General features: G+C 45.8%; 1 protein-coding gene across 3 annotated transcripts; it reads left to right on the forward strand.

Moving 5' to 3' along the window:
• The first annotated feature begins 393 nt into the window (after nucleotides 1-393).
• On the forward strand, nucleotides 394-27046 carry LOC136579862 (vacuolar fusion protein MON1 homolog B-like). 3 transcript variants are annotated; one of them, XM_066579924.1, is made up of 5 exons: nucleotides 394-539; nucleotides 16997-18643; nucleotides 19086-19884; nucleotides 25849-25996; nucleotides 26643-27046. In XM_066579924.1, the coding sequence occupies exons 1-5, from the start codon at nucleotides 533-535 to the stop codon at nucleotides 26868-26870; spliced, it is 2829 nt and encodes a 942-aa protein (XP_066436021.1). In that variant the 5' UTR covers nucleotides 394-532; the 3' UTR covers nucleotides 26871-27046. The 3 variants fall into 3 exon arrangements, with proteins under 3 accessions (XP_066436021.1, XP_066436023.1, XP_066436022.1); XM_066579926.1 differs by having other exon boundaries at nucleotides 19086-19353; XM_066579925.1 differs by having other exon boundaries at nucleotides 446-539; nucleotides 17000-18643.
• Nucleotides 27047-27267: the final 221 nt, after the last annotated feature.

The raw sequence follows: 27267 nt of genomic DNA on the forward strand, positions 1-27267 counted from the left end.
TCTGTTACTGCGGCACGGGTCACGTGACTGCTCTGTTACTCCGGCAGGGGTCACATGACTGCTCTGTTACTCCGGCAGGGGTCACATGACTGCTCTGTTACTCCGGCACAGGTCACATGACTGATCTGTTACTCCGGCACGGGTCACATGACTGCTCTGTTACTCCGGCAGGGGTCACATGACTGCTCTGTTACTCCGGCAGGGGTCACATGACTGCTCTGTTACTCTGGCACGGGTCACATGACTGCTCTGTTACTCCGGCACGGGTCACATGACTGATCTGTTACTCCGGCACGGGTCACATGACTGATCTGTTACTTCGGCAGGGGTCACATGACTGCTCTGTTGCTTCCGCACGGGTCACATGACACATCTGCCCGCTGTCCACAAATCCTAACCGACGCTCCTCCGGCCCGGCGCACAAGGCGTTAACCAGCGTGGCTCCACACCCACTCAGCTGACGGGTCACGTGGGCGTGACGTCACCACAGGTCCTGCAGCCGACGAGCAGCGCATTTGTCCCCTGAGCCCCGATGTCCGGTACGGTGGGTGCACCCGCTTCTAGCTCGCTTCCCGTAGTCAGTGACGGGAGCGCCGCACCTCCATTCACTGACAGCAAGTAGAGACAGTTGTAACCGACAGCCGCGGAGCTGTGTATGCCGGATTATTGGGGGGGAACGGGAAGGCGGCTTCATGATGCCGCGGTGTTGTCGGTCACTGGCGCCCCCTGCTGTCCCCCCGCCATCTGGGAGCGGCAGCCGGAATAACACGCCGGGTTCCCCTCCCTGCAGTGCGCGGAGGCCGCGGCTCCCGTCACACTCTGGGGTCTGGAGCGCCATCTAGTGGACGGCCGCTGCCATGTCTGTCCCCCGCAGGTGCCGGCGGCGGTGACGTGGGCGGAAGAACCACAACCGTGTGGTGGGGCGGGGAGAGCGGTGAGTCCAACCGGGGCGACCAGATCCTCAGGCTGAGCGACCCGAAGACCCTCCTTCCCACGGACGGATTTCCGCCGCGTTGCCCGCAGCTATGAGGTTCTATTGAACCCAATGGCGCACTGCTCCATCGCCGAATTCCGCACCGCGAAATCTCCCGTCCTCACCGGCGGCGCACTCTATTTGCTGCGGGCGTACATTGCAGTCAATGGAAGCCGTCCGTCACGCTATCTTCTGCTGTAGCACAGCGAAACCGCTTCCCCGCCAGCTGTGTCATGTGATGCTGTGGGCGTGTCATGTGATACGGCCCGCACGTCACATGACACTGCGGCGCCTCTCGCGCTCTATTGCGCATGCGGGATGGCAGACTCCAGAGGTAAGTATTGGGGTCTCTGGGGGGCGCAGTGACGGCTCCGCCGCGGCCTGAGGCTGGGTTCACACAGGGCCGATTTGCAGCGTTTTTTCTGTTTTGCCGCGTATTTTGCTGCGCCCATAGAGATCTACGGCCAAAAACACTGCGGAACGGACAGGCTGCATCTTTGAAAACCGCGCCGCAGTTCATCTCCGCCCTGCGGCTGAGCAAAATAAACCCGTCCGGTGGGAACAGCTTTTTAGCAAAACCCATTTGCACTGCAAACGCAGCGGTTTTGCCGCAGTGCAGATATGCAACGGCAATCCGCAGCAAAACCGCAGCAACTCCGCCCTGTGACCCCGCCATAGGCCCTCAAAGGGCGGATTTGCAGTGGAAATTCCCTGTGGCTGCCAATCCCCGGACTACCAGCCATGTGGACTGCGGATCCGCCGGCCGCGGCATGTCCTCTTTTTGAATTGCGCTGCGGATGCGCTCTCTATGGCAGCGCCCTTCACAGCCCACCGCTGAGTCCTGCGCGTTTTGAAGCAGCGCTTTCCAGGCGGAAAACTTGCGTTTTTTCGCTGCGGCCAAACCGCGAGGTTTCCTCCTGGATTCTGGTGTGTGAGAACCCAGCCTTACACCCACGCAGGGCGGCCGCGGAAAATCCATGCAGCCGCTAATCCTGGGATTAGCCAGGTGGACAATCTGCTGTGGCAAAGCTGGCATTACCCGGCGCGCTCTCTATAAGAGCCACGGGACCGCCTACCATATATATGCACTCATGGTCAGTAACAACCCCCCCCTCCTAGAAGGAGGATATATATATATATATATACACATTGTCAGTAACACCCCCCCCCCCCTAGAAGGATATATATATATATATATATATATATACACACACACACTCATTGTCAGTAACAACCCCCCCCCCGAAGGACTATATATATATATATATATATATATATATATATATACATACATACATACATACATACACTCATTGTCAGTAACAACCCCCCCCTAGAAGGAGGATATATATATACACACTCACTGTCAGTAACACCCCCCCCCCCCCCCCCCGAAGGAGGATATATATATACACACTCACTGTCAGTAACACCCCCCCCCCCCCCCCGAAGGAGGATATATATATGCACTCACTGTCAGTAACCCCCCCCCCCAGAAGGAGGATATATATATATACACTCATTGTCAGTAACAACCCCCCCCCCCAGAAGGATATATATATGCACTCACTGTCAGTAACACCCCCCCCCTCCTAGAAGGAGGATATATATATATATACACTCATTGTCAGTAACAACCCCCCCCTAGAAGGAGGATAGATATATATATATATATATATATATATATATATATATACACACACACACACACTCACTGTCAGTAACACCCCCCCCCCCCTCCTAGAAGGAGGATATATATATATACACTCATTGTCAGTAACAACCCCCCCCTAGAAGGAGGATATATATATATACACATTGTCAGTAACACCCCCCCCCCCTAGAAGGAGGATATATATATATATATATATATATATGCACTCACTGTCAGTAAACCGCCCCCCCCCCCCTCCTAGAAGGAGGATATATATATATATATATACACTCATTGTCAGTAACAACCCCCCCCTAGAAGGAGGATATATATACACTCATTGTCAGTAACAACCCCCCCTCCCCCAGAAGGAGGATATATATACACTCATTGTCAGTAACACCCCCCCCAGAAGGATATATATATACACTCATTGTCAGTAACACCCCCCCTTAGAAGGAAGATATATATATTCACGCATTGTCAGTAACACCCCCCCCTAGAAGGAGGATATATATATACACTCATTGTCTGTAACATTCCCCCTCCTAGAAGGAGGATATTCATATACACTCATTGTCAGCAACATCCCCCCCCTCCCTAGAAGGAGTGTATATGTGTGTGTGTGTATATATATATATATATATATATAGTAGCAAGGGGGGTAGTCTTGCCTCGGGATCGCTGGTGTCTCGTACCAAAAAATGGTGCACCACACGGGTAAATACGGCTCAGGAATAGCAGATATCTTTGTCTGGCTCCTGCCAGCGTTTGTTGCACATCCCATCACACAATGTCCATAAGCACCCCAACTTGGGTGGGAGTCCAGGGGCGTCATCCCTGTCGGACTCTTTGCCTTTTCAGGCCACCAGCCTGCAGCACCTTCCTCTGCTGCGCTGGCCCTCTCTAAGGTGTTGAGGTTAGGGGCGTCAACCTCTGGCCTTGGTCTGCACCAGACCCTGGGCTAGCAGCCCTCCCAGCTCCACTGAGCTGTCTCTCTCTCTCTTGTCTTTGGCAGGAACTGGCTTTTATCTGGTTCCTGCTCCACCCCTTGGTTAACCTTCGCACCAGGAGTCCTGTCTCTGGTCCTCTACAGGCCCCCCTGTGCACTGCACCGCTATAATATATATATAATATATATATATGCACTCATTGTCAGTAACATCCCCCCCAGAAGGAGGATATATATAGACTAGCTGATATACCCGGCTTCGCCCGAGTTAATTTGGTACTGGTGTTTATCTGGTGTTCACACGGAAAATCTTATGAAGTCGTGGTTACTTTAGAGATACTGAGGAAAAACATATGTTCACCATTTTGCATAGTTCTCTGCGTTACCCAGGAAACACCACGTGAGGTAACCATGCGACGTTTACTGTATATAAAATGACATCAGGAAGTGAGAGAATTAGATTCCGTACATAAAATTTGGACGCTACTTCTTTTGCGCTTAGAATTGAATAATCGAGTTGGGACCCATTAACTTTTCCCATTTATGACATAATCAATGCCGTTCCAAATTTTAAGTTTCTATGACATTGGGAAGTGAGAGATTTAGATTACGTACGTAAAAGTTCGACACCAATTCTTTTGCACTAGAATTGAATAATGGAGTTGGGACCCAATTACTTTTCCTATTTTGGAGATAATCTATGCTTGTGCCAAATTTCATGTTTCTACGACATCGGGAAGTTGGAGAACTTTTGGCGAGTCAGTCAGTGAGGGCTTTCGTCTTTATATATATATAGAGATACTTATTGTCAGTATCATCCCCCCCCCCCTAGAAGGAGGAGATATATATATATGCACTTCTTGTATATTGTTATATATATATATATCAGCAGTCTGATATATAACAACCAATCACAGCACAGCTTTCATGTTACCTCAGTATAATATATAAGAACCAATCACAGCGCAGCTTTCATGTTACCTCAGTATAATATATAACAACCAATCACAGCGCAGCTTTCATGTTACCTCAGTATAATATATAACAACCAATCACAGCGCAGCTTTCATGTTACCTCAGTATAATATATAACAACCAATCACAGTGCAGCTCTCATGTTACCTCAGCAGTATAATATATAACAACCAATCACAGCACAGCTTTCATGTTACCTCAGCAGTATAATATATAACAACCAATCACAGCACAGCTTTCATGTTACCTCAGTATAATATATAACAACCAATCACAGCGCAGCTTTCATGTTACCTCAGTATAATATATAACACCCAATCACAGCACAGCTTTCATGTTATCTCAGTATAATATATAACACCCAATCACAGCGCAGCTTTCATGTTACCTCAGTATAATATATAACAACCAATCACAGCACAGCTTTCATGTTACCTCAGTATAATATATAACAACCAATCACAGCGCAGCTTTCATGTTACCACAGCAGTATATTATATAACAACCAATCACAGTACAGCTTTCATGTTACCTCAGTATAATATATAACAACCAATCACAGCGCAGCTTTCATGTTACCTCAGCAGTATAATATATAACAACCAATCACAGTGCAGCTTTCATGTTACCTCAGTATAATATATAACAACCAATCACAGCACAGCTTTCCTGTTACCTCAGCGGTATAATATATAACAACCAATCACAGCGCAGCTTTCATGTTACCTCAGTATAATATATAACAACCAATCACAGCACAGCTTTCATGTTACCTCAGTATAATATATAACAACCAATCACAGCGCAGCTTTCATGTTACCTCAGTATAATATATAACAACCAATCACAGCGCAGCTTTCATGTTACCTCAGTATAATATATAACAACCAATCACAGCACAGCTTTCATGTTACCTCAGTATAATATATAACAACCAATCACAGCGCAGCTTTCATGTTACCTCAGTATAATATATAACAACCAATCACAGCGCAGCTTTCATGTTACCTCAGTATAATATATAACAACCAATCACAGTGCAGCTTTCATGTTACCTCAGTATATTATATAACAACCAATCACAGCGCAGCTTTCATGTTACCTCAGTATAATATATAACAACCAATCACAGCGCAGCTTTCATGTTACCTCAGTATAATATGTAACAACCAATCACAGCGCAGCTTTCATGTTACCTCAGTGGTTGTTATATATTATACCGATCACAGCACAGCTGTGCTGTATACTCCTTCTAGGGGGGATAATACTGACAGTGAGTATGTATATATAATATAAATCTAATATTACTGCTTTCAGGGGGGGATGTTGCTGACAATATATATATATCTCAAACTACTAACGACCACATATCAGTTAGTATGTGAGCGCTTTTCATGCTCCACCCTGGGTGATGTCATTGCTCCGCCCCCATTGAAGGTCCTACAACATATATGAAACACAGAGCCTGACCGACGGAAGAACAACACAGTTAGGGCTTTTGAAAAGGGGAGGATAAAAATAACAAAGTGAGAATACAGCTAAGCCAGACAACTCAACAGTCCTGACCTAGGACACCGACCTACCACCACCCTAGATACGGTGAGCTAAAGGACCTGCGGTGATGTCACTGCTGTGGGAGGAGCCAAGCTGTGTTTTTCTTATTTGGGGATCATAATGGATGTACCCTGTCGCAGAGCTGTATGTGTAATGTGTGGGAATCCGGATGGGTGTAGTAGAGCTGTATGTGTAATGTGTAGGAATCTGGTTAGGTGTAGTAGAGCTGTGTGTGTAATGTGTGGGAATCTGGTTATGTGTAGTAGAGCTGTGTGTGTAATGTGTGGGAATCTGGTTAGGTGTAGTAGAGCTGTGTGTGTAATGTGTGGGAATCAGGATAGGTGTAGTAGAGCTGTGTGCGTAATGTGTGGGAATCTGGTTAGGTGTAGTAGAGCTGTGTGTGTAATGTGTGGGAATCTGGTTAGGTGTAGTAGAGCTGTGTGTGTAATGTGTGGGAATCTGGTTAGGTGTAGTAGAGCTGTGTGTGTAATGTGTGGGAATCTGGTTAGGTGTAGTAGAGCTGTGTGCGTAATGTGTGGGAATCTGGTTAGGTGTAGTAGAGCTGTGTGTGTAATGTGTAGGAATCGGGATGGGTGTAGTAGAGCTGTGTGTGTAATGTGTGGGAATCTGGTTAGGTGTAGTAGAGCTGTGTGTAATGTGTGGGAATCTGGTTAGGTGTAGTAGAGCTGTGTGTGTAATGTGTAGGAATCGGGATAGGTGTAGTAGAGCTGTGTGTGGGAATCTGGTTAGGTGTAGTAGAGCTGTGTGTAATGTGTGGGAATCTGGTTAGGTGTAGTAGAGCTGTGTGTGTAATATGTGAGATTCGGAATGGGTGTAGTAGAGCTGTGTGTGTAATGTATGGGAATCTGGTTAGGTGTAGTAGAGCTGTGTGTGTAATGTATGGGAATCTGGTTAGGTGTAGTAGAGCTGTGTGTTTGTGTAATGTGTGGGAATCTGGTTAGGTGTAGTAGAGCTGTGTGTGTAATGTGTGGGAATCTGGTTAGGTGTAGTAGAGCTGTGTGTAATGTGTGGGAATCTGGTTAGGTGTAGTAGAGCTGTGTGTGGGAATCTGGTTAGGTGTAGTAGAGCTGTGTGTGGGAATCTGGTTAGGTGTAGTAGAGCTGTGTGTAATGTGTGGGAATCTGGTTAGGTGTAGTAGAGCTGTGTGTGTAATGTGTGGGAATCTGGTTAGGTGTAGTAGAGCTGTGTGTAATGTGTGGGAATCGGGATGGGTGTAGTAGAGCTGTGTGTGTGTAATGTGTGGGAATCTGGTTAGGTGTAGTAGAGCTGTGTGTGTAATATGTGGGAATCTGGTTAGGTGTAGTAGAGCTGTGTGTAATGTGTGGGAATCTGGTTAGGTGTAGTAGAGCTGTGTGTGTAATGTGTGGGAATCGGGATAGGTGTAGTAGAGCTGTGTGTGTAATGTGTGGGAATCTGGTTAGGTGTAGTAGAGCTGTGTGTGTAATGTGGGAATTTGGTTAGGTGTAGTAGAGCTGTGTGTAATGTGTGGGAATCTGGTTAGGTGTAGTAGAGCTGTGTGTAATGTGTGGGAATCTGGTTAGGTGTAGTAGAGCTGTGTGTGTAATGTGTGGGAATCGGGATAGGTGTAGTAGAGCTGTGTGTGTAATGTGTGGGAATCTGGTTAGGTGTAGTAGAGCTGTGTGTGTAATGTGTGGGAATCGGGATAGGTGTAGTAGAGCTGTGTGTGTAATGTGTGGGAATCTGGTTAGGTGTAGTAGAGCTGTGTGTGTAATGTGTGGGAATCTGGTTAGGTGTAGTAGAGCTGTGTGTAATGTGTGGGAATCTGGTTAGGTGTAGTAGAGCTGTGTGTGTAATGTGTGGGAATCTGGTTAGGTGTAGTAGAGCTGTGTGTGTAATGTGTGGGAATCTGGTTAGGTGTAGTAGAGCTGTGTGTAATGTGTGGGAATCTGGTTAGGTGTAGTAGAGCTGTGTGTGTAATGTGTGGGAATCGGGATAGGTGTAGTAGAGCTGTGTGTGGGAATCTGGTTAGGTGTAGTAGAGCTGTGTGTAATGTGTGGGAATCTGGTTAGGTGTAGTAGAGCTGTGTGTGTAATGTGTGGGAATCTGGTTAGGTGTAGTAGAGCTGTGTGTGTAATGTGTGGGAATCTGGTTAGGTGTAGTAGAGCTGTGTGTAATGTGTGGGAATCTGGTTAGGTGTAGTAGAGCTGTGTGTGTAATGTGTGGGAATCGGGATAGGTGTAGTAGAGCTGTGTGTGGGAATCTGGTTAGGTGTAGTAGAGCTGTGTGTAATGTGTGGGAATTTGGTTAGGTGTAGTAGAGCTGTGTGTAATGTGTGGGAATTTGGTTAGGTGTAGTAGAGCTGTGTGTAATGTGTGGGAATCTGGTTAGGTGTAGTAGAGCTGTGTGTGTAATGTGTGGGAATCTGGTTAGGTGTAGTAGAGCTGTGTGTAATGTGTGGGAATTTGGTTAGGTGTAGTAGAGCTGTGTGTGTAATGTGTGGGAATCGGGATAGGTGTAGTAGAGCTGTGTGTGTGTGTAATGTGTGGGAATCTGGTTAGGTGTAGTAGAGCTGTGTGTAATGTGTGGGAATTTGGTTAGGTGTAGTAGAGCTGTGTGTAATGTGTGGGAATTTGGTTAGGTGTAGTAGAGCTGTGTGTGTGTGTGTAATATGTGAGATTCGGGATGGGTGTAGTAGAGCTGTGTGTGTGTAATGTGTGGGAATCGGGATAGGTGTAGTAGAGCTGTGTGTGTAATGTGTGGGAATCTGGTTAGGTGTAGTAGAGCTGTGTGTAATGTGTGGGAATCTGGTTAGGTGTAGTAGAGCTGTGTGTGTAATGTGTGGGAATCGGGATAGGTGTAGTAGAGCTGTGTGTGGGAATCTGGTTAGGTGTAGTAGAGCTGTGTGTAATGTGTGGGAATCTGGTTAGGTGTAGTAGAGCTGTGTGTGTAATGTGTGGGAATCGGGATGGGTGTAGTAGAGCTGTGTGTAATGTGTGGGAATCTGGTTAGGTGTAGTAGAGCTGTGTGTAATGTGTGGGAATTTGGTTAGGTGTAGTAGAGCTGTGTGTGTAATGTGTGGGAATCGGGATGGGTGTAGTAGAGCTGTGTGTAATGTGTGGGAATTTGGTTAGGTGTAGTAGAGCTGTGTGTGTGTGTAATATGTGAGATTCGGGGTGGGTGTAGTAGAGCTGTGTGTGTGTAATGTGTGGGAATCGGGATAGGTGTAGTAGAGCTGTGTGTGTGTGTAATGTGTGGGAATCTGGTTAGGTGTAGTAGAGCTGTGTGTGTAATGTGTGGGAATCTGGTTAGGTGTAGTAGAGCTGTGTGTAATGTGTGGGAATCTGGTTAGGTGTAGTAGAGCTGTGTGTGTAATGTGTGGGAATCTGGTTAGGTGTAGTAGAGCTGTGTGTAATGTGTGGGAATCTGGTTAGGTGTAGTAGAGCTGTGTGTGTAATGTGTGGGAATCGGGATGGGTGTAGTAGAGCTGTGTGTAATGTGTGGGAATCTGGTTAGGTGTAGTAGAGCTGTGTGTAATGTGTGGGAATTTGGTTAGGTGTAGTAGAGCTGTGTGTGTAATGTGTGGGAATCGGGATGGGTGTAGTAGAGCTGTGTGTAATGTGTGGGAATTTGGTTAGGTGTAGTAGAGCTGTGTGTGTAATATGTGAGATTCGGGATGGGTGTAGTAGAGCTGTGTGTGTGTAATGTGTGGGAATCGGGATAGGTGTAGTAGAGCTGTGTGTGTGTGTAATGTGTGGGAATCTGGTTAGGTGTAGTAGAGCTGTGTGTGTAATGTGTGGGAATCTGGTTAGGTGTAGTAGAGCTGTGTGTAATGTGTGGGAATCTGGTTAGGTGTAGTAGAGCTGTGTGTGTAATGTGTGGGAATCGGGATAGGTGTAGTAGAGCTGTGTGTGGGAATCTGGTTAGGTGTAGTAGAGCTGTGTGTAATGTGTGGGAATCTGGTTAGGTGTAGTAGAGCTGTGTGTGTAATGTGTGGGAATCGGGATAGGTGTAGTAGAGCTGTGTGTGGGAATCTGGTTAGGTGTAGTAGAGCTGTGTGTAATGTGTGGGAATCTGGTTAGGTGTAGTAGAGCTGTGTGTAATGTGTGGGAATTTGGTTAGGTGTAGTAGAGCTGTGTGTAATGTGTGGGAATCTGGTTAGGTGTAGTAGAGCTGTGTGTGTAATGTGTGGGAATCGGGATAGGTGTAGTAGAGCTGTGTGTGTGTGTAATGTGTGGGAATCTGGTTAGGTGTAGTAGAGCTGTGTGTGTAATGTGTGGGAATCTGGTTAGGTGTAGTAGAGCTGTGTGTGTAATGTGTGGGAATCGGGATAGGTGTAGTAGAGCTGTGTGTGTAATGTGTGGGAATCGGGATAGGTGTAGTAGAGCTGTGTGTGGGAATCTGGTTAGGTGTAGTAGAGCTGTGTGTAATGTGTGGGAATCTGGTTAGGTGTAGTAGAGCTGTGTGTAATGTGTGGGAATCTGGTTAGGTGTAGTAGAGCTGTGTGTGTAATGTGTGGGAATCTGGTTAGGTGTAGTAGAGCTGTGTGTGTAATGTGTGGGAATCGGGATAGGTGTAGTAGAGCTGTGTGTGTAATGTGTGGGAATCGGGATAGGTGTAGTAGAGCTGTGTGTGGGAATCTGGTTAGGTGTAGTAGAGCTGTGTGTGTAATATGTGGGAATCTGGTTAGGTGTAGTAGAGCTGTGTGTAATGTGTGGGAATTTGGTTAGGTGTAGTAGAGCTGTGTGTAATGTGTGGGAATTTGGTTAGGTGTAGTAGAGCTGTGTGTGTAATGTGTGGGAATCTGGTTAGGTGTAGTAGAGCTGTGTGTAATGTGTGGGAATCTGGTTAGGTGTAGTAGAGCTGTGTGTGTAATGTGTGGGAATCTGGTTAGGTGTAGTAGAGCTGTGTGTAATGTGTGGGAATCTGGTTAGGTGTAGTAGAGCTGTGTGTGTAATGTGTGGGAATCTGGTTAGGTGTAGTAGAGCTGTGTGTGTAATGTGTGGGAATCTGGTTAGGTGTAGTAGAGCTGTGTGTGTAATGTGTGGGAATCGGGATAGGTGTAGTAGAGCTGTGTGTGTAATGTGTGGGAATCGGGATAGGTGTAGTAGAGCTGTGTGTGGGAATCTGGTTAGGTGTAGTAGAGCTGTGTGTGTAATATGTGGGAATCTGGTTAGGTGTAGTAGAGCTGTGTGTAATGTGTGGGAATTTGGTTAGGTGTAGTAGAGCTGTGTGTAATGTGTGGGAATTTGGTTAGGTGTAGTAGAGCTGTGTGTGTAATGTGTGGGAATCTGGTTAGGTGTAGTAGAGCTGTGTGTAATGTGTGGGAATCTGGTTAGGTGTAGTAGAGCTGTGTGTAATGTGTGGGAATCTGGTTAGGTGTAGTAGAGCTGTGTGTAATGTGTGGGAATTTGGTTAGGTGTAGTAGAGCTGTGTGTGTGTGTGTGTGTGTAATATGTGAGATTCGGGATGGGTGTAGTAGAGCTGTGTGTGTAATGTGTGGGAATCTGGTTATGTGTAGTAGAGCTGTGTGTGTAATGTGTGGGAATCTGGTTAGGTGTAGTAGAGCTGTGTGTGTAATGTGTGGGAATCGGGATAGGTGTAGTAGAGCTGTGTGTGTAATGTGTGGGAATCGGGATAGGTGTAGTAGAGCTGTGTGTGGGAATCTGGTTAGGTGTAGTAGAGCTGTGTGTGTAATATGTGGGAATCTGGTTAGGTGTAGTAGAGCTGTGTGTAATGTGTGGGAATTTGGTTAGGTGTAGTAGAGCTGTGTGTAATGTGTGGGAATTTGGTTAGGTGTAGTAGAGCTGTGTGTGTAATGTGTGGGAATCTGGTTAGGTGTAGTAGAGCTGTGTGTAATGTGTGGGAATCTGGTTAGGTGTAGTAGAGCTGTGTGTAATGTGTGGGAATCTGGTTAGGTGTAGTAGAGCTGTGTGTAATGTGTGGGAATTTGGTTAGGTGTAGTAGAGCTGTGTGTGTGTGTGTGTGTGTGTGTAATATGTGAGATTCGGGATGGGTGTAGTAGAGCTGTGTGTGTGTAATGTGTGGGAATCGGGATAGGTGTAGTAGAGCTGTGTGTGTGTGTAATGTGTGGGAATCTGGTTAGGTGTAGTAGAGCTGTGTGTGTGTGTAATATGTGAGATTCAGGATGGGTGTAGTAGAGCTGTGTGTGTGTAATGTGTGGGAATCGGGATAGGTGTAGTAGAGCTGTGTGTGTGTGTAATATGTGAGATTCAGGATGGGTGTAGTAGAGCTGTGTGTGTAATGTGTGGGAATCTGGTTAGGTGTAGTAGAGCTGTGTGTAATGTGTGGGAATCTGGTTAGGTGTAGTAGACCTGTGTGTGTAATGTGTAGGAGAAAAAAAGAAACACAGCAGCACTCCAAGGGTTCAGCCACACCGCTGGTGCAAGGCACTATGCAATAGCCCAGTTAGGGTCCCGACTCCCTGGGTCCACTGTTGATCAGCAATGTAGAGAGGAGGAACCAGGCAGCATTCATTGAAGTCTTCTTTATTAAATAACCATGAAGAAGCAAGCAGCATGTGTAGGAATCGGGATGGGTGTAGTAGACCTGTGTGTGTGTGTAATGTGTAGGAATCGGGATGGGTGTAGTAGACCTGTGTGTGTGTGTAATGTGTAGGAATCGGGATGGGTGTAGTAGACCTGTGTGTGTGTAATGTGTAGGAATCGGGATGGGTGTAGTAGACCTGTGTGTGTGTAATGTGTAGGAATCGGGATGGGTGTAGTAGACCTGTGTGTGTGTAATGTGTAGGAATCGGGATGGGTGTAGTAGACCTGTGTGTGTGTAATGTGTAGGAATCGGGATGGGTGTAGTAGACCTGTGTGTGTGTAATGTGTAGGAATCGGGATGGGTGTAGTAGAGCTGTGTCTAATGTGTGGGAATCATAGTGTATGTGCCTTGTAGCACAGCTGTGCTATAGTACCAGAAATACTGGTACTATATTTTCCTAATAAGTACGTGTGTGTGTGTGTGTGTGTGTGTGTATATATATATATATATATATATATATATATATATATATATATATATATACACACGCACTCTTGTCAGTAACTCCACACCCCCCAATAGAAGGAGAAAATATATTATATATACATATATACACTTCTTGTCAGTAACATCCCTCCCCTAGAAGGAGGATAAATATTCGGATGTATGTGCCACCATAACTAATGAACGCCTACAGCAATTTCAACCACACTTGGTACATATATAACTCATCCCATGGGGACAAATTTAGGGGGGAGGATAAGACAGCTCCACTACCCTTGGAGGGAGTGGGGGGAATGCCGGAATTGCACGTGAGCAGATGGTTTTTATTTCACAGCATTATCTAACACAGACGACCTCCTCCTCATCATACACTAATCTATTACACAGATGACCCCCTCCTCAAATACTAATATATTACACAGACCTCCTGCTTCTCACAGACAACCTCCTCCTCTTCTCCAACTACCACACAGCTTCCCACCAGCTTTAGATATTACACAGACGACCTCCTCCTCCTATACCAATATATTACACAGACGACCTCCTCCTCCTATACCAATATATATCACACAGACGACCTCCTCCTCCTATACCAATAGATTACACAGACGACCTCCTCCTCCTATACCAATATATTACACAGACGACCTCCTCCTCCTATACCAATATATATCACACAGACGACCTCCTCCTCCTATACCAATATATTACACAGACGACCTCCTCCTCCTATACCAATATATATCACACAGACGACCTCCTCCTCCTATACCAATATATTACACAGACGACCTCCTCCTCCGATACCAATAGATTACACAGACGACCTCCTCCTCCTATACCAATATATTACACAGACGACCTCCTCCTCATATACTAATATATTACACAGACGACCTCCTCCTCCTATACCAATATATATCACACAGACGACCTCCTCCTCCTATACCAATATATTACACAGACGACCTCCTCCTCCTATACCAATATATTACATAGACGACCTCCTCCTCCGATACCAATAGATTACACAGACGACCTCCTCCTCCTATACCAATATATTACACAGACGACCTCCTCCTCCTATACCAATATATTACACAGACGACCTCCTCCTCCTATACCAATATATTACATAGACGACCTCCTCCTCCTATACCAATATATTACACAGACGACCTCCTCCTCCTATACCAATATATTACACAGACGACCTCCTCCTCCTATAGCAATATATTACACAGACGACCTCCTCCTCCGATACCAATAGATTACACAGACGACCTCCTCCTCCTATACCAATATATTACACAGACGACCTCCTCCTCCTATACCAATATATTACACAGACGACCTCCTCCTCCTATACCAATATATTACACAGACGACCTCCTCCTCCTATACCAATATATTACACAGACGACCTCCTCCTCCTATACCAATATATTACACAGACGACCTCCTCCTCCTATACCAATATATTACACAGACGACCTCCTCCTCATTATACACTAATCTATTACACAGATGACCCCCTCCTCAAATACTAATATATTACACAGACCTCCTGCTTCTCACAGACAACCTCCTCCTCTTCTCCAACTACCACACAGCTTCCCACCAGCTTTAGATATTACACAGACGACCTCCTCCTCCGATACCAATAGATTACACAGACGACCTCCTCCTCCGATACCAATAGATTACACAGACGACCTCCTCCTCCTATACCAATATATTACACAGACGACCTCCTCCTCCTATACCAATATATTACACAGACGACCTCCTCCTCCTATACCAATATATTACACAGACGACCTCCTCCTCCTATACCAATATATTACACAGACGACCTCCTCCTACTATACCAATATATTACACAGACGACCTCCTCCTCCTATACCAATATATTACACAGACGACCTCCTCCTCCTATACCAATATATTACACAGACGACCTCCTCCTCCTATACCAATATATTACACAGATGACCTCCTCCTCCTCTTATACCAATATATTACACAGACGACCTCCTCCTCCTATACCAATATATTACACAGATGACCTCCTCCTCATCATACACTAATCTATTACACAGATGACCCCTTCCTCAAATACTAATATATTACACAGACCTCCTGCTTCTCACAGACAACCTCCTCCTCTTCTCCAACTACCACACAGCTTCCCACCAGCTTTAGATATTACACAGACGACCTCCTCCTCCTATACCAATATATTACACAGACGACCTCCTCCTCCTATACCAATATATATCACACAGACGACCTCCTCCTCCTATACCAATATATATCACACAGACGACCTCCTCCTCCTATACCAATATATATCACACAGACGACCTCCTCCTCCTATACCAATATATATCACACAGACGACCTCCTCCTCATATACCAATATATTACACAGACGACCTCCTCCTCCTATACCAATATATTACACAGACGACCTCCTCCTCCTATACCAATATATTACACAGACGACCTTCTCCTCCTCATATACCAATATATTACACAAATGACGACCTCCTCCTCATATACTAATATATTACACGGATGATGACCACCTCCAATACCGATATATTACACAGATGACAACGACCTCCTCATATACCAATATATTACACAGACAACCTCCTCCTACTCCTACACCAATATATTACACGGATGACGACCTCCTCCTCTTCATATACCAATATATTACACAGATGACAACGACCTTCTCATATACCAATATATTACATGGACGACGACCTCCTCCTACTACTCATACACCAATATATTACACGGACGACGACCTCCTCCTCCTCATATACCAATATATTACACAGACAACCTTCTCCTCCTCATATACTAATATATTACACGGATGATGACCTCCTCCAATACCGATATATTACACAGATGACAACGACCTCCTCATATACTAATATATTACACAGACGACCTCCTCCTCCTCATATACCAATATATTACACGGACGACAACCTACTCCTACTCATACACCAATATATTACACGGACGACAACCTCCTCCTACTCCTACACCAATATATTACACGGATGACGACGACCTTCTCATATACCAATATATTACACAGATGACAACCTCCTCCTCTTCATATACCAATATATTACACAGATGACAACGACCTTCTCATATACCAATATATTACATGGATGACGACCTCCTCCTACTACTCATACACCAATATATTACACAGATGACAACCTCCTCCTCTTCATATACCAATATATTACACAGACGACCTCCTCCTCCTCATATACCAATATATTACACGGACGACAACCTACTCCTACTCATACACCAATATATTACACGGACGACGACCTCCTCCTCCTCTTACTCATACACTAATATATTACACGGACGACAACCTCCTCCTACTCCTACACCAATATATTACACGGATGACGACCTCCTCCTCTTCATATACCAATATATTACACAGATGACAACGCCTTCTCATATACCAATATATTACATGGACGACGACCTCCTCCTACTACTCATACACCAATATATTACACCGACGACGACCTCCTCCTCCTCATATACCAATATATTACACGGACGACGACCTCCTCCTCCTCATATACCAATATATTACACGGACGACGACCTCCTCCTCCTCATATACCAATATAATACATGGACGACGACCTCCTTCTCCTCATATACCAATATATTACACTGTCCCCAAATGTCCGTTGCATGTTCAGTGGACGCCGTCTGTGGGGTCTCCACCTGTAGAGGCTTTCTTAATCCCATTCAAACACCACGTTTAACCATATGGTAAGATAATTGTAATATTCCTGAAACCTTGCGTAAAGTTGTTGTTTTTCTCCAGCAGATCACCGGGAACGTGTAGAATATGAGACAAGTGGTGGTCCTCCAGCTCTGTCATCACCACCGGACATCCAAGAAGATCCAGCTCTACATACTACAGTAGACGAGGGATGTCCTCATGGGGCCGCACACGATGACCCTCAAGCCCTGTCATCACCATTGGCCGTTCCTACAGATCCAGCTCTACATAATGCTGCAGCCGAGGGATGTCCTCATGGGGCCACACACGATGACCTTCAAGCCCTGTCATCACCACTGGACATCCTAGAAGATCCAGCTCTACATACTGCAGTACACGAGGGATGTCCTCATGGGGCCGCACACGATGGTTCTCCAGCCCTGTCATCACCATTGGCCGTTCCTGCAGATCCAGCTCTACATTATGCTGCAGCCAAGGAATGTCCTCATGGGGCCACACACGATGACCTTCAAGCCCTGTCATCACCACCGGACATCCTAGAAGATCCAACTCTACATACTGCAGTACACGAGGGATGTCCTCATGGGGCCGCACACGATGGTCCTCCAGCCCTGTCATCACCACCGGATGTCCCAAAAGTTCAAACTCTACATACTGCAGTAGATGAGGGATGTCCTCATGGGGCCGCACACGATGACCCTCAAGCACTGTCATCACCATTGGCCGTCCCCGAAGATCCAGCTCTACATACTGCAGTAGATGAGGGATGTCCTCATGGGGCCGCACACGATGACCCTCAAGCCCTGTCATCACCATTGGCCATCCCCGAAGATCCAGCTTTACATAATGCCGGAACCGAGGGATGTCCTCATGGGGCTGCACACTATGACCCTCAAGCCCTGTTATCACCACCGGACGTCCCAGAAGATCCAGCTCTACATACTGCAGTAGACGAGGGATGTCCTCATGGGTCCGTACATGATGGCCCTCCAGCACATGAGCTCAAGAACCGCCACCGTGTCTTACACGAGTGCACTGATGCCACCAACGTACGAGGCGAGAGTTCGTATTCTTCTCCTGAGCACAACAGAACTGCTGAGCAAAGTCTTGAGCAAAACAGTTTGGAAAGCGGTGGCCTAATAGAAGTAGCAGAAACCTCAAATGTGGTTTTAAGGGTGGACCCACAGGTGACTATTGTAGTTAATGCAGGGAGATTAGCTACAAGTGACTGTGGGTTGGATGCAATTGATGACGAGACTGGTGGACTAATGGATGGTGACAGCCAGCAACCGCAGTCCATGCAAGCTATTGGGGTAGAGCTGTCAGAAGATAATGGCAATGAAATGAGCCCGGAGCAGAAGAATATAGAGGCGTCTGCTGCTGAGACCAAGGCAGATGATCTTGTGGACGCCGACCCCAACCAGAAAGACCTAACAGATTCCGATAATACATTAGAGGACTCTGGTGACTTCCCTGGGATCTCCTCTGTGATGGGAGGAGTGCCGTCTGATGTGTCCTCACCCACTGCCCCTCTTCAACGGGAGGAGGATGTCACCGCAGAGAGTTGGCGCACAAAACGGAAACACGTGTTTGTCTTGAGCGAGGCAGGAAAGCCTATTTACTCGCGGTATGGTAATGAAGAGGCCCTGTCTTCCACCATGGGTGTGATGATGGCGCTGGTCAGTTTTGTTCAGAGTGGAAATAACTCCATCCGCTCCATCCATTCTGGTATGTGACAACCCATCAGTATGTTCTGCTCGTGTGCGTCTCCTGAGCCGCCCGAGGACTTATTGTTCGTAGGTTACAAATCTCCGCTTTAACCTTGAATGTTTTGTATCTCTTGCTTTAAAGACTCTGTCCCCTACCTTCTGGCTTATGGGCCGACCGGTGAGCCGCTGAGTCCGGAGCCCCTCAATGCGTACACTGGTGGCTTTCAGCGCTCGCAGTGGGGGAATGACAAGGGAGATAAGTCGAACACTTACATGCCTGGCCTCAGCGGGGCACCTACTGTCGGCCCACAAGCTAGAAGTAGCTGACAGATTTAGGAATGTTTCTCTGATGTAATTATCAAGGCTGCTTCTGAGGTCTGTTGACAAGTGTTGTGCAATGTCTGCTGTTGGGGGGTTTCACTTGTGAAGTCGAGAGGCTGATTATTCTGTTTCTTTGATAGACAAACAGAAGGTGGTCTTCCTGCAGCAGGGACCCTTGGTGTTGGTGTCTGTGTCACGGGCTCCTCAGTCAGAAGAACAGCTGGGGAAGGAGCTGCAGTACGTTTACTACCAGATAATCAGCATGCTCACCCAGGCCAGTGTTGCTCGGATATTTGAGCGCAAGAAGAACTACGACCTGCGGCGCCTTCTCGCTGGCTCTGAAAAGATCCTGGATAGCCTCTTGGACTTGCTGGATACTGACCCTGGCTTCCTCCTTGGGGCTGTACGGTGTGTGGCCTTGCCTTGCCAATTGCGAGACTCCTTGAGCTCTATTCTAACCAAGGCGATCACTCCCAATTTGGTGTTCTCCATCTTAGTGGCAGAGCACCAGCTTGTGACTGTGGTGCAAGAACGAGCAGTCATTGAGGATTGCCGTTTGGACCCTGCAGACCTCCACCTGCTGCTGAACCTCATTGGAGCCTCCTCTGCCTTTCAGGCAGGTGAGATCTGGACTCCTATTTGCCTTCCACGATTCAACCCAGATGGCTACTTCTATGCTTATATCTCATACTTGGACTCCAGCTGCACTGTGTGTTTGGTGCTGCTATCCACAGATAAAGAGTCTTTTTACGCAGTGTCCGGCTGTAAGAAAAAGATCCAGGAGGCTATGGAAGCACAGAACTCTCTGCAGGCGTTGGCCGGGGCCCTCCGTTGCTGTTCCTATAGTGTGTCTCTTGTAGGGGTCCCGGAGCTCTTGCATTTTGTGTACAAGCCCCTTGACATCCCAGACATTTACAGACAGCTTCCACAATTTACCAGGTACTTTGTGTTGATAAGTCTGAATTTGTAAAAGAGAAATCTAAGTAGTGATCCGCCTGTCCGGGCTCCAGCTACACACTGACACCAGCTCTGCATTATGGCAGCCCAGAGCCTTAGCCTGCCAATGGATGCGGGGCAACATCCAAATAACATTACTATCACATTGTGACAACCCAGAATTTGGAAAGTGCACCACACTGCAAATTTCCTACAACTGGAAATGGTTGCATGATTGCACTTCCATTCACTTAATGCTAATTTTCCAACCACATCTGCTAGAAGTTTATTCCAAGCATCTACTACTCTTTAAGGGTACATGCACACAGGAAGCTTAAACGTTAAGCCCAAGATTCTTGGATGCTATTTGCATTGTGCCGTCCAAGGTGTGTGGAAGCGGCATTACCATGTGCTATTCACGTCTGAAAATTGGGGAAGAATAAAACATGAACCTATTCTAATGAATGGGCGCTACTTCTGTCCAACGTTCAGACCAATAACACATCCACGTGCAAGTAGCCAAAGGAAAAGCTTTTCTGATATTACCTCTGATCTTTCCCCAGCTAATCTCAAATTGGGCATCTGTGTGTGTGTGTGTGTATATATATTTATATTTCCTTCTTGCCCCCCTCTCCCTTCTCTCCTCCTGTAACATATATAAAGGTTTCCATCATGTCCCCCTCTCCCTTCTCTCCTCCTGTAACATATATAAAGGTTTCCATCATGTCCCCCTCTCCCTTCTCTCCTCCTGTAACATATATAAAGGTTTCCATCATGTCCTTCTCTCCCTTCTCTCCTCCTGTAACATATATAAAGGTTTCCATCATGTCCCCCTTTCCCTTCTCTCCTCCTATAACATATATAAAGGTTTCCATCATGTCCTCCTCTCCCTTCTCTCCTCCTATAACATATATAAAGGTTTCCATCATGTCCTCCTCTCCCTTCTCTCCTCCTGTAACATATATAAAGGTTTCCATCATGTCCTTCTCTCCCTTCTCTCCTCCTGTAACATATATAAAGGTTTCCATCATGTCCCCCTTTCCCTTCTCTCCCCCTGTAACATATATAAAGGTTTCCATCATGTCCTTCTCTCCCTTCTCTCCTCCTGTAACATATATAAAGGTTTCCATCATGTCCTCCTCTCCCTTCTCTCCTCCTGTAACATATATAAAGGTTTCCATCATGTCTTCCTCTCCCTTCTCTCCTCCTGTAACATATATAAAGGTTTCCATCATGTCCCCCTCTCCCTTCTCTCCTCCTGTAACATATATAAAGGTTTCCATCATGTCCTCCTCTCCCTTCTCTCCTCCTGTAACATATATAAAGGTTTCCATCATGTCCTCCTCTCCCTCCTCTCCTATAACATATATAAAGGTTTCCATCATGTCCTCCTCTCCCTTCTCTCCTCCTGTAACATATATAAAGGTTCCATCATGTCCTCCTCTCCCTCCTCTCCTCCTGTAACATATATAAAGGTTTCCATCATGTCCTCCCCCTTAAACATATATAAAGGTTTCCATCATGTCCTCCCCCTTAAACATATATAAAGGTTTCCATCATGTCCTCCTCTCCCTTCTCTCCTCCTCTAACATATATAAAGGTTTCCATCATGTCCTCCTCTCCCTTCTCTCCCCCTGTAACATATATAAAGGTTTCCATCATGTCCTCCTCTCCCTTCTCTCCTCCTGTAACATATATAAAGGTTTGCATCATGTCTTCCTCTCCCTTCTCTCCTCCTGTAACATATATAAAGGTTTCCATCATGTCCTTCTCTCCCTTCTCTCCATGTAACATATATAAATGTTTCCATCATGTCCTCCTCTCCCTTCTCTCCTCCTGTAACATATATAAAGGTTTCCATCATGTCCTCCTCTCCCTTCTCTTCTCCTGTAACATATATAAAGGTTTCCATCATGTCCTCCTCTCCCTTCTCTCCTCCTATAACATATATAAAGGTTTCCATCATGTCCCCCTCTCCCTTCTCTCCTCCTGTAACATATATAAAGGTTTCCATCATGTCCTCCTCACCTTTCAGTCCTCCTATAACATATATAAAGGTTTCCATCATGTCCTCCTCTCCCTTCTCTCCTTCTGTAACATATATAAAGGTTTCCATCATGTCCTCCTCTCCCTTCTCTCCTCCTATAACATATATAAAGGTTTCCATCATGTCCCCCTCTCCTCCTGTAACATATATAAAGGTTTCCATCATGTCCTCCTTTCCCTTCTCTCCTCCTATAACATATATAAATGTTTCCATCATGTCCTCCTCTCCCTTCTCTCCTCCTGTAACATATATAAAGGTTTCCATCATGTCCTCCTCTCCCTTCTCTTCTCCTGTAACATATATAAAGGTTTCCATCATGTCCTCCTCTCCCTTCTCTCCTCCTATAACATATATAAAGGTTTCCATCATGTCCCCCTCTCCTCCTGTAACATATATAAAGGTTTCCATCATGTCCTCCTCACCTTTCAGTCCTCCTATAACATATATAAAGGTTTCCATCATGTCCTCCTTTCCCTTCTCTCCTCCTATAACATATATAAAGGTTTCCATCATGTCCTCCTCTCCCTTCTCTCCTCCTGTAACATATATAAAGGTTTCCATCATGTCCCCCTCTCCCTTCTCTCCTCCTGTAACATATATAATGGTTTCCATCATGTCCTCCTCTCCCTTCTCTCCTCCTGTAACATATATAAAGGTTTCCATCATGTCCTCCTCTCCCTTCTCTCCTCCTGTAACATATATAAAGGTTTCCATCATGTCCTCCTCTCCCTTCTCTCCTCTTGTAACATATATAAAGGTTTCCATCATGTCCTCCTCTCCCTTCTCTCCTCCTATAACATATATAAAGGTTTCCATCATGTCCTCCTCTCCCTTCTCTCCTCCTGTAACATATACAAAGGTTTCCATCATGTCCTCCTCTCCTTTCAGTCCTCCTATAACATATATAAAGGTTTCCATCATGTCCTCCTCTCCCTTCTCTCCTCCTGTAACATATATAAAGGTTTCCATCATGTCCTCCTCTCCCTTCTCTCCTCCTGTAACATATATAAAGGTTTCCATCATGTCCTCCTCTCCTTTCAGTCCTCCTATAACATATATAAAGGTTTCCATCATGTCCTCCTCTCCCTTCTCTCCTCCTGTAACATATATAATGGTTTCCATCATGTCCTCCTCTCCCTTCTCTCCTCCTGTAACATATATAAAGGTTTCCATCATGTCCTCCTCTCCCTTCTCTCCATGTAATATATATAAAGGTTTCCATCATGCCCTCCTCTCCCTTCTCTCCTCCAGTAACATATATAAAGGTTTCCATCATGTCTCCTTCTCCCTTCTCTCCTCCTGTAACATATATAAAGGTTTCCCTCATGTCCTCCTCTCCCTTCTCTCCTCCTATAACATATATAAAGGTTTCCATCATGTCCCCCTCTCCTCCTGTAACATATATAAAGGTTTCCATCATGTCCTCCTCACCTTTCAGTCCTCCTATAACATATATAAAGGTTTCCATCATGTCCTCCTCTCCCTTCTCTCCTCCTGTAACATATATAAAGGTTTCCATCATGTCCTCCTCTCCCTTCTCTCCTCTTGTAACATATATAAAGGTTTCCATCATGTCCTCCTCTCCCTTCTCTCCTCCTATAACATATATAAAGGTTTCCATCATGTCCTCCTCTCCCTTCTCTCCTCCTGTAACATATATAAAGGTTTCCATCATGTCCTCCTCTCCTTTCAGTCCTCCTATAACATATATAAAGGTTTCCATCATGTCCTCCTCTCCCTTCTCTCCTCCTGTAACATATATAAAGGTTTCCATCATGTCCTCCTCTCCCTTCTCTCCTCCTGTAACATATATAAAGGTTTCCATCATGTCCCCCTCTCCCTTCTCTCCTCCTGTAACATATATAAAGGTTTCCATCATGTCCTCCTCTCCTTTCAGTCCTCCTATAACATATATAAAGGTTTCCATCATGTCCTCCTCTCCCTTCTCTCCTCCTGTAACATATATAAAGGTTTCCATCATGTCCTCCTCTCCCTTCTCTCCTGTAACATATATAAATGTTTCCATCATGTCCTCCTCTCCCTTCTCTCCTCCTGTAACATATATAAAGGTTTCCATCATGCCCTCCTCTCCCTTCTCTCCTCCTGTAACATATATAAAGGTTTCCATCATGTCCTCCTCTCCCTTCTCTCCTCCTGTAACATATATAAAGGTTTCCATCATGTCCTCCTCTCCCTTCTCTCCTCCTGTAACATATATAAAGGTTTCCATCATGTCCCCCTCTCCCTTCTCTCCTCCTGTAACATATATAAAGGTTTCCATCATGTCCTCCTCTCCTTTCAGTCCTCCTATAACATATATAAAGGTTTCCATCATGTCCTCCTCTCTCTTCTCTCCTCCTGTAACATATATAAAGGTTTCCATCATGTCCTCCTCTTCCTTCTCTCCTGTAACATATATAAAGGTTTCCATCATGTCCTCCTCTCCCTTCTCTCCTCCTGTAACATATATAAATGTTTCCATCATGTCCTCCTCTCCCTTCTCTCCTCCTGTAACATATATAAAGGTTTCCATCATGTCCTCCTCTCCCTTCTCTCCTCCTGTAACATATATAAAGGTTTCCATCATGTCCTCCTCTCCCTTCTCTCCTCCTGTAACATATATAAAGGTTTCCATCATGTCCTCCTCTCCCTTCTCTCCTCCTGTAACATATATAAAGGTTTCCATCATGTCCTCCTCTCCCTTTTCTCCTCCTGTAACATATATAAAGGTTTCCATCATGTCCCTCCTCTCCCTTCTCTCCTCCTGTAACATATATAAAGGTTTCCATCATGTCCTCCTCTCCCTTCTCTCCTCCTGTAACCTATAGAGGTTTCCATCATGTCCTCCTCTCCCTTCTCTCATCCGGTAACATATATAAAGGTTTCCATCATGTCCTCCTCTCCCTTCTCTCCTCCTATAACATATATAAAGGTTTCCATCAGGTCCTCCTCTCCCTTCTCCCCTCCTGTAACATATATAAAGGTTTCCATCATGTCTTCCTCTCCCTTCTCTCCTCCTGTAACATATAGAGGTTTCCATCATGTCCTCCTCTCCCTTCTCTCATCCGGTAACATATATAAAGGTTTCCATCATGTCCTCCTCTCCCTTCTCTCCTCCTATAACATATATAAAGGTTTCCATCAGGTCCTCCTCTCCCTTCTCCCCTCCTGTAACATATATAAAGGTTTCCATCATGTCCCTCCTCTCTCTTCTCACCTCCTGTAACATATATAAAGGTTTCCATCATGTCTTCCTCTCCCTTCTCTCCTCCTATAACATATATAAAGGTTTCCATCATGTCCTCCTCTCCCTTCTCTCCTCCTGTAACATATATAAAGGTTTCCATCATGTCCCCCTCTCCCTTCTCTCCTCCTGTAACATATATAAAGGTTTCCATCATGTCCCCCTCTCCCTTCTCTCCTCCTGTAACATATATAAAGGTTTCCATCATGTCCTCCTCTCCCTTCTCTCCTCCTGTAACATATATAAAGGTTTCCATCATGTCCCCCTCTCCCTTCTCTCCTCCTGTAACATATATAAAGGTTTCCATCATGTCCTCCTCTCCCTTCTCTCCTCCTGTAACATATATAAAGGTTTCCATCATGTCCCCCTCTCCCTTCTCTCCTCCTGTAACATATATAAAGATTTCCATCATGTCCTCCTCTCCCTTCTCTCCTCCTGTAACATATATAAAGGTTTCCATCATGTCCTCCTCTCCATTCTCTCCTCCTGTAATATATATATAAAGGTTTCTATCATGTCCTCCTCTCCCTTCTCCCCTCCTGTAACATATATAAAGGTTTCCATCATGTCCTCCTCTCCATTCTCTCCTCCTGTAATATATAGTAAAGATTGGTTTTGCGTCGATGTGATGTAATATACATCCTGAGTATAACAGCTTTGCTCGGTTGGCTTGCAGCCCTGAACCAGATGGCCCTTACTCAAGTGAGGAGGAGCGACAAAGACTGTTTGACCTATACCGGTATCTCCACTGCCGCATTCACAGCTCGGCAAGACCGCTGCGGCTAATTTACCACGTGGCGGAGAAGGAGACGCTGCTGGCCTGGGTGAGTTCTACTTCTGTGTTTGGAGTGCAGTTGTGCCAAATCATTCATGGATCCAGTTAGACAACTGGTGTATACGGAGATCTGGGTTACTTGGGGATCACTGATTTCGACCACAAGGCACAAGTAAAGGATGTCCTAACCCTGAGGCTGTCTTATCATATGGTATACTGATTCTAGATGTGTTTAGGACAGCAGTCTGGTTGTGCCCATCCAACGAACGGTTGGCTGCCAGTCATCACTGGTAACTTCTTCAGTCATGTCCTGTCTGAGATCCTCAGAATCAACATGTTGGTGGGACAGAGGATAAGCGGCTGCCGCACACTGCTCGCCGCTTATCCAAAAGCAATTTGGCAACTTAGAATCCTACCTGCTGAACATAGTTTGCCCGGACCGCAGGGGTCTCAGATCTGCCACTGAGGTCTTTGTCTGATACTAAAGCTGCCAGTTGTCGGCATAGCTGGCAGACTCCTAATGGCTATGGCTGTAAGGTTATTGGGCTGGGGTTGGACAGGGTGACAGAAAAATGGCAGCAAAGTAAGTGTCCATTTATCGCACGGATTTCTGTCCGTGGCCTGCAGTGCCCGATCTGTGCGCACCAGCTGCCGTGTAGGTCAGAATTTGGCTTATTTTGTCTTTTCCTCCGCAGGTAACTAGTAAGTTTGAATTGTACACTGCCTTTAGCTCCTTAGTGACTAAGGTGGGTGCAATAAATGTCATAACCAAGCTCCTCCGCTGGATCAAGAGAGAGGAAGATCGTCTGTTCATACGTTACCCTCCAAAATATTCCACAACCCCAGTCCCTGGGAAAGGGGTTAAATCTGGCCGGACAGACAGGACTGATCCCTCTCAGAATGGCTTCTTCACTGGACTCTAGTGGTGAGGATCCATATGTAATCCGGGCCCACTGGACTTGTCTAACCACTCAACCCCTATAGAATCTAACAAAGCACAGACCTGTCCGGAGGAAGATGGCCGACCCCCCTGACCCGCGGCTCCTGCATCCTGTTGTTTTTCTCATCATCATGTTCATCAATAAAGCTGCTTCTCAAACCTGTTAGTCGTTTAATTCTAATTGCAGGACGTTCTGTTGCGCATGGCGGCCCACACATCACAGCAGCCATCAGGTCAGAGAGTCGCTCCGCCATGGCTTCACTTGCCTTCACCTGCAGAAGAGAGGTCAGCGTCAAAGTCTGAGTCTTCAACCTGTGGCTCTTCACCTGCCAACGTGATGATAGGAGTTGTAGTTTTACAGTAGGTGGAGCTGCAGGTTG

Source organism: Eleutherodactylus coqui, chromosome 10 (genome assembly GCF_035609145.1).
Source record: "Eleutherodactylus coqui strain aEleCoq1 chromosome 10, aEleCoq1.hap1, whole genome shotgun sequence".
Classification (NCBI taxonomy): domain Eukaryota; kingdom Metazoa; phylum Chordata; class Amphibia; order Anura; family Eleutherodactylidae; genus Eleutherodactylus; species Eleutherodactylus coqui.

Coding starts and splice junctions, on each gene's coding strand:
- LOC136579862 (XM_066579924.1), top strand. Junction 18,644..19,085: donor CATCCGCTCCATCCATTCTG/GTATGTGACAAC, acceptor TTTCTTTGATAG/ACAAACAGAAGGTGGTCTTC. Junction 25,997..26,642: donor AGGAGACGCTGCTGGCCTGG/GTGAGTTCTACT, acceptor TTTCCTCCGCAG/GTAACTAGTAAGTTTGAATT.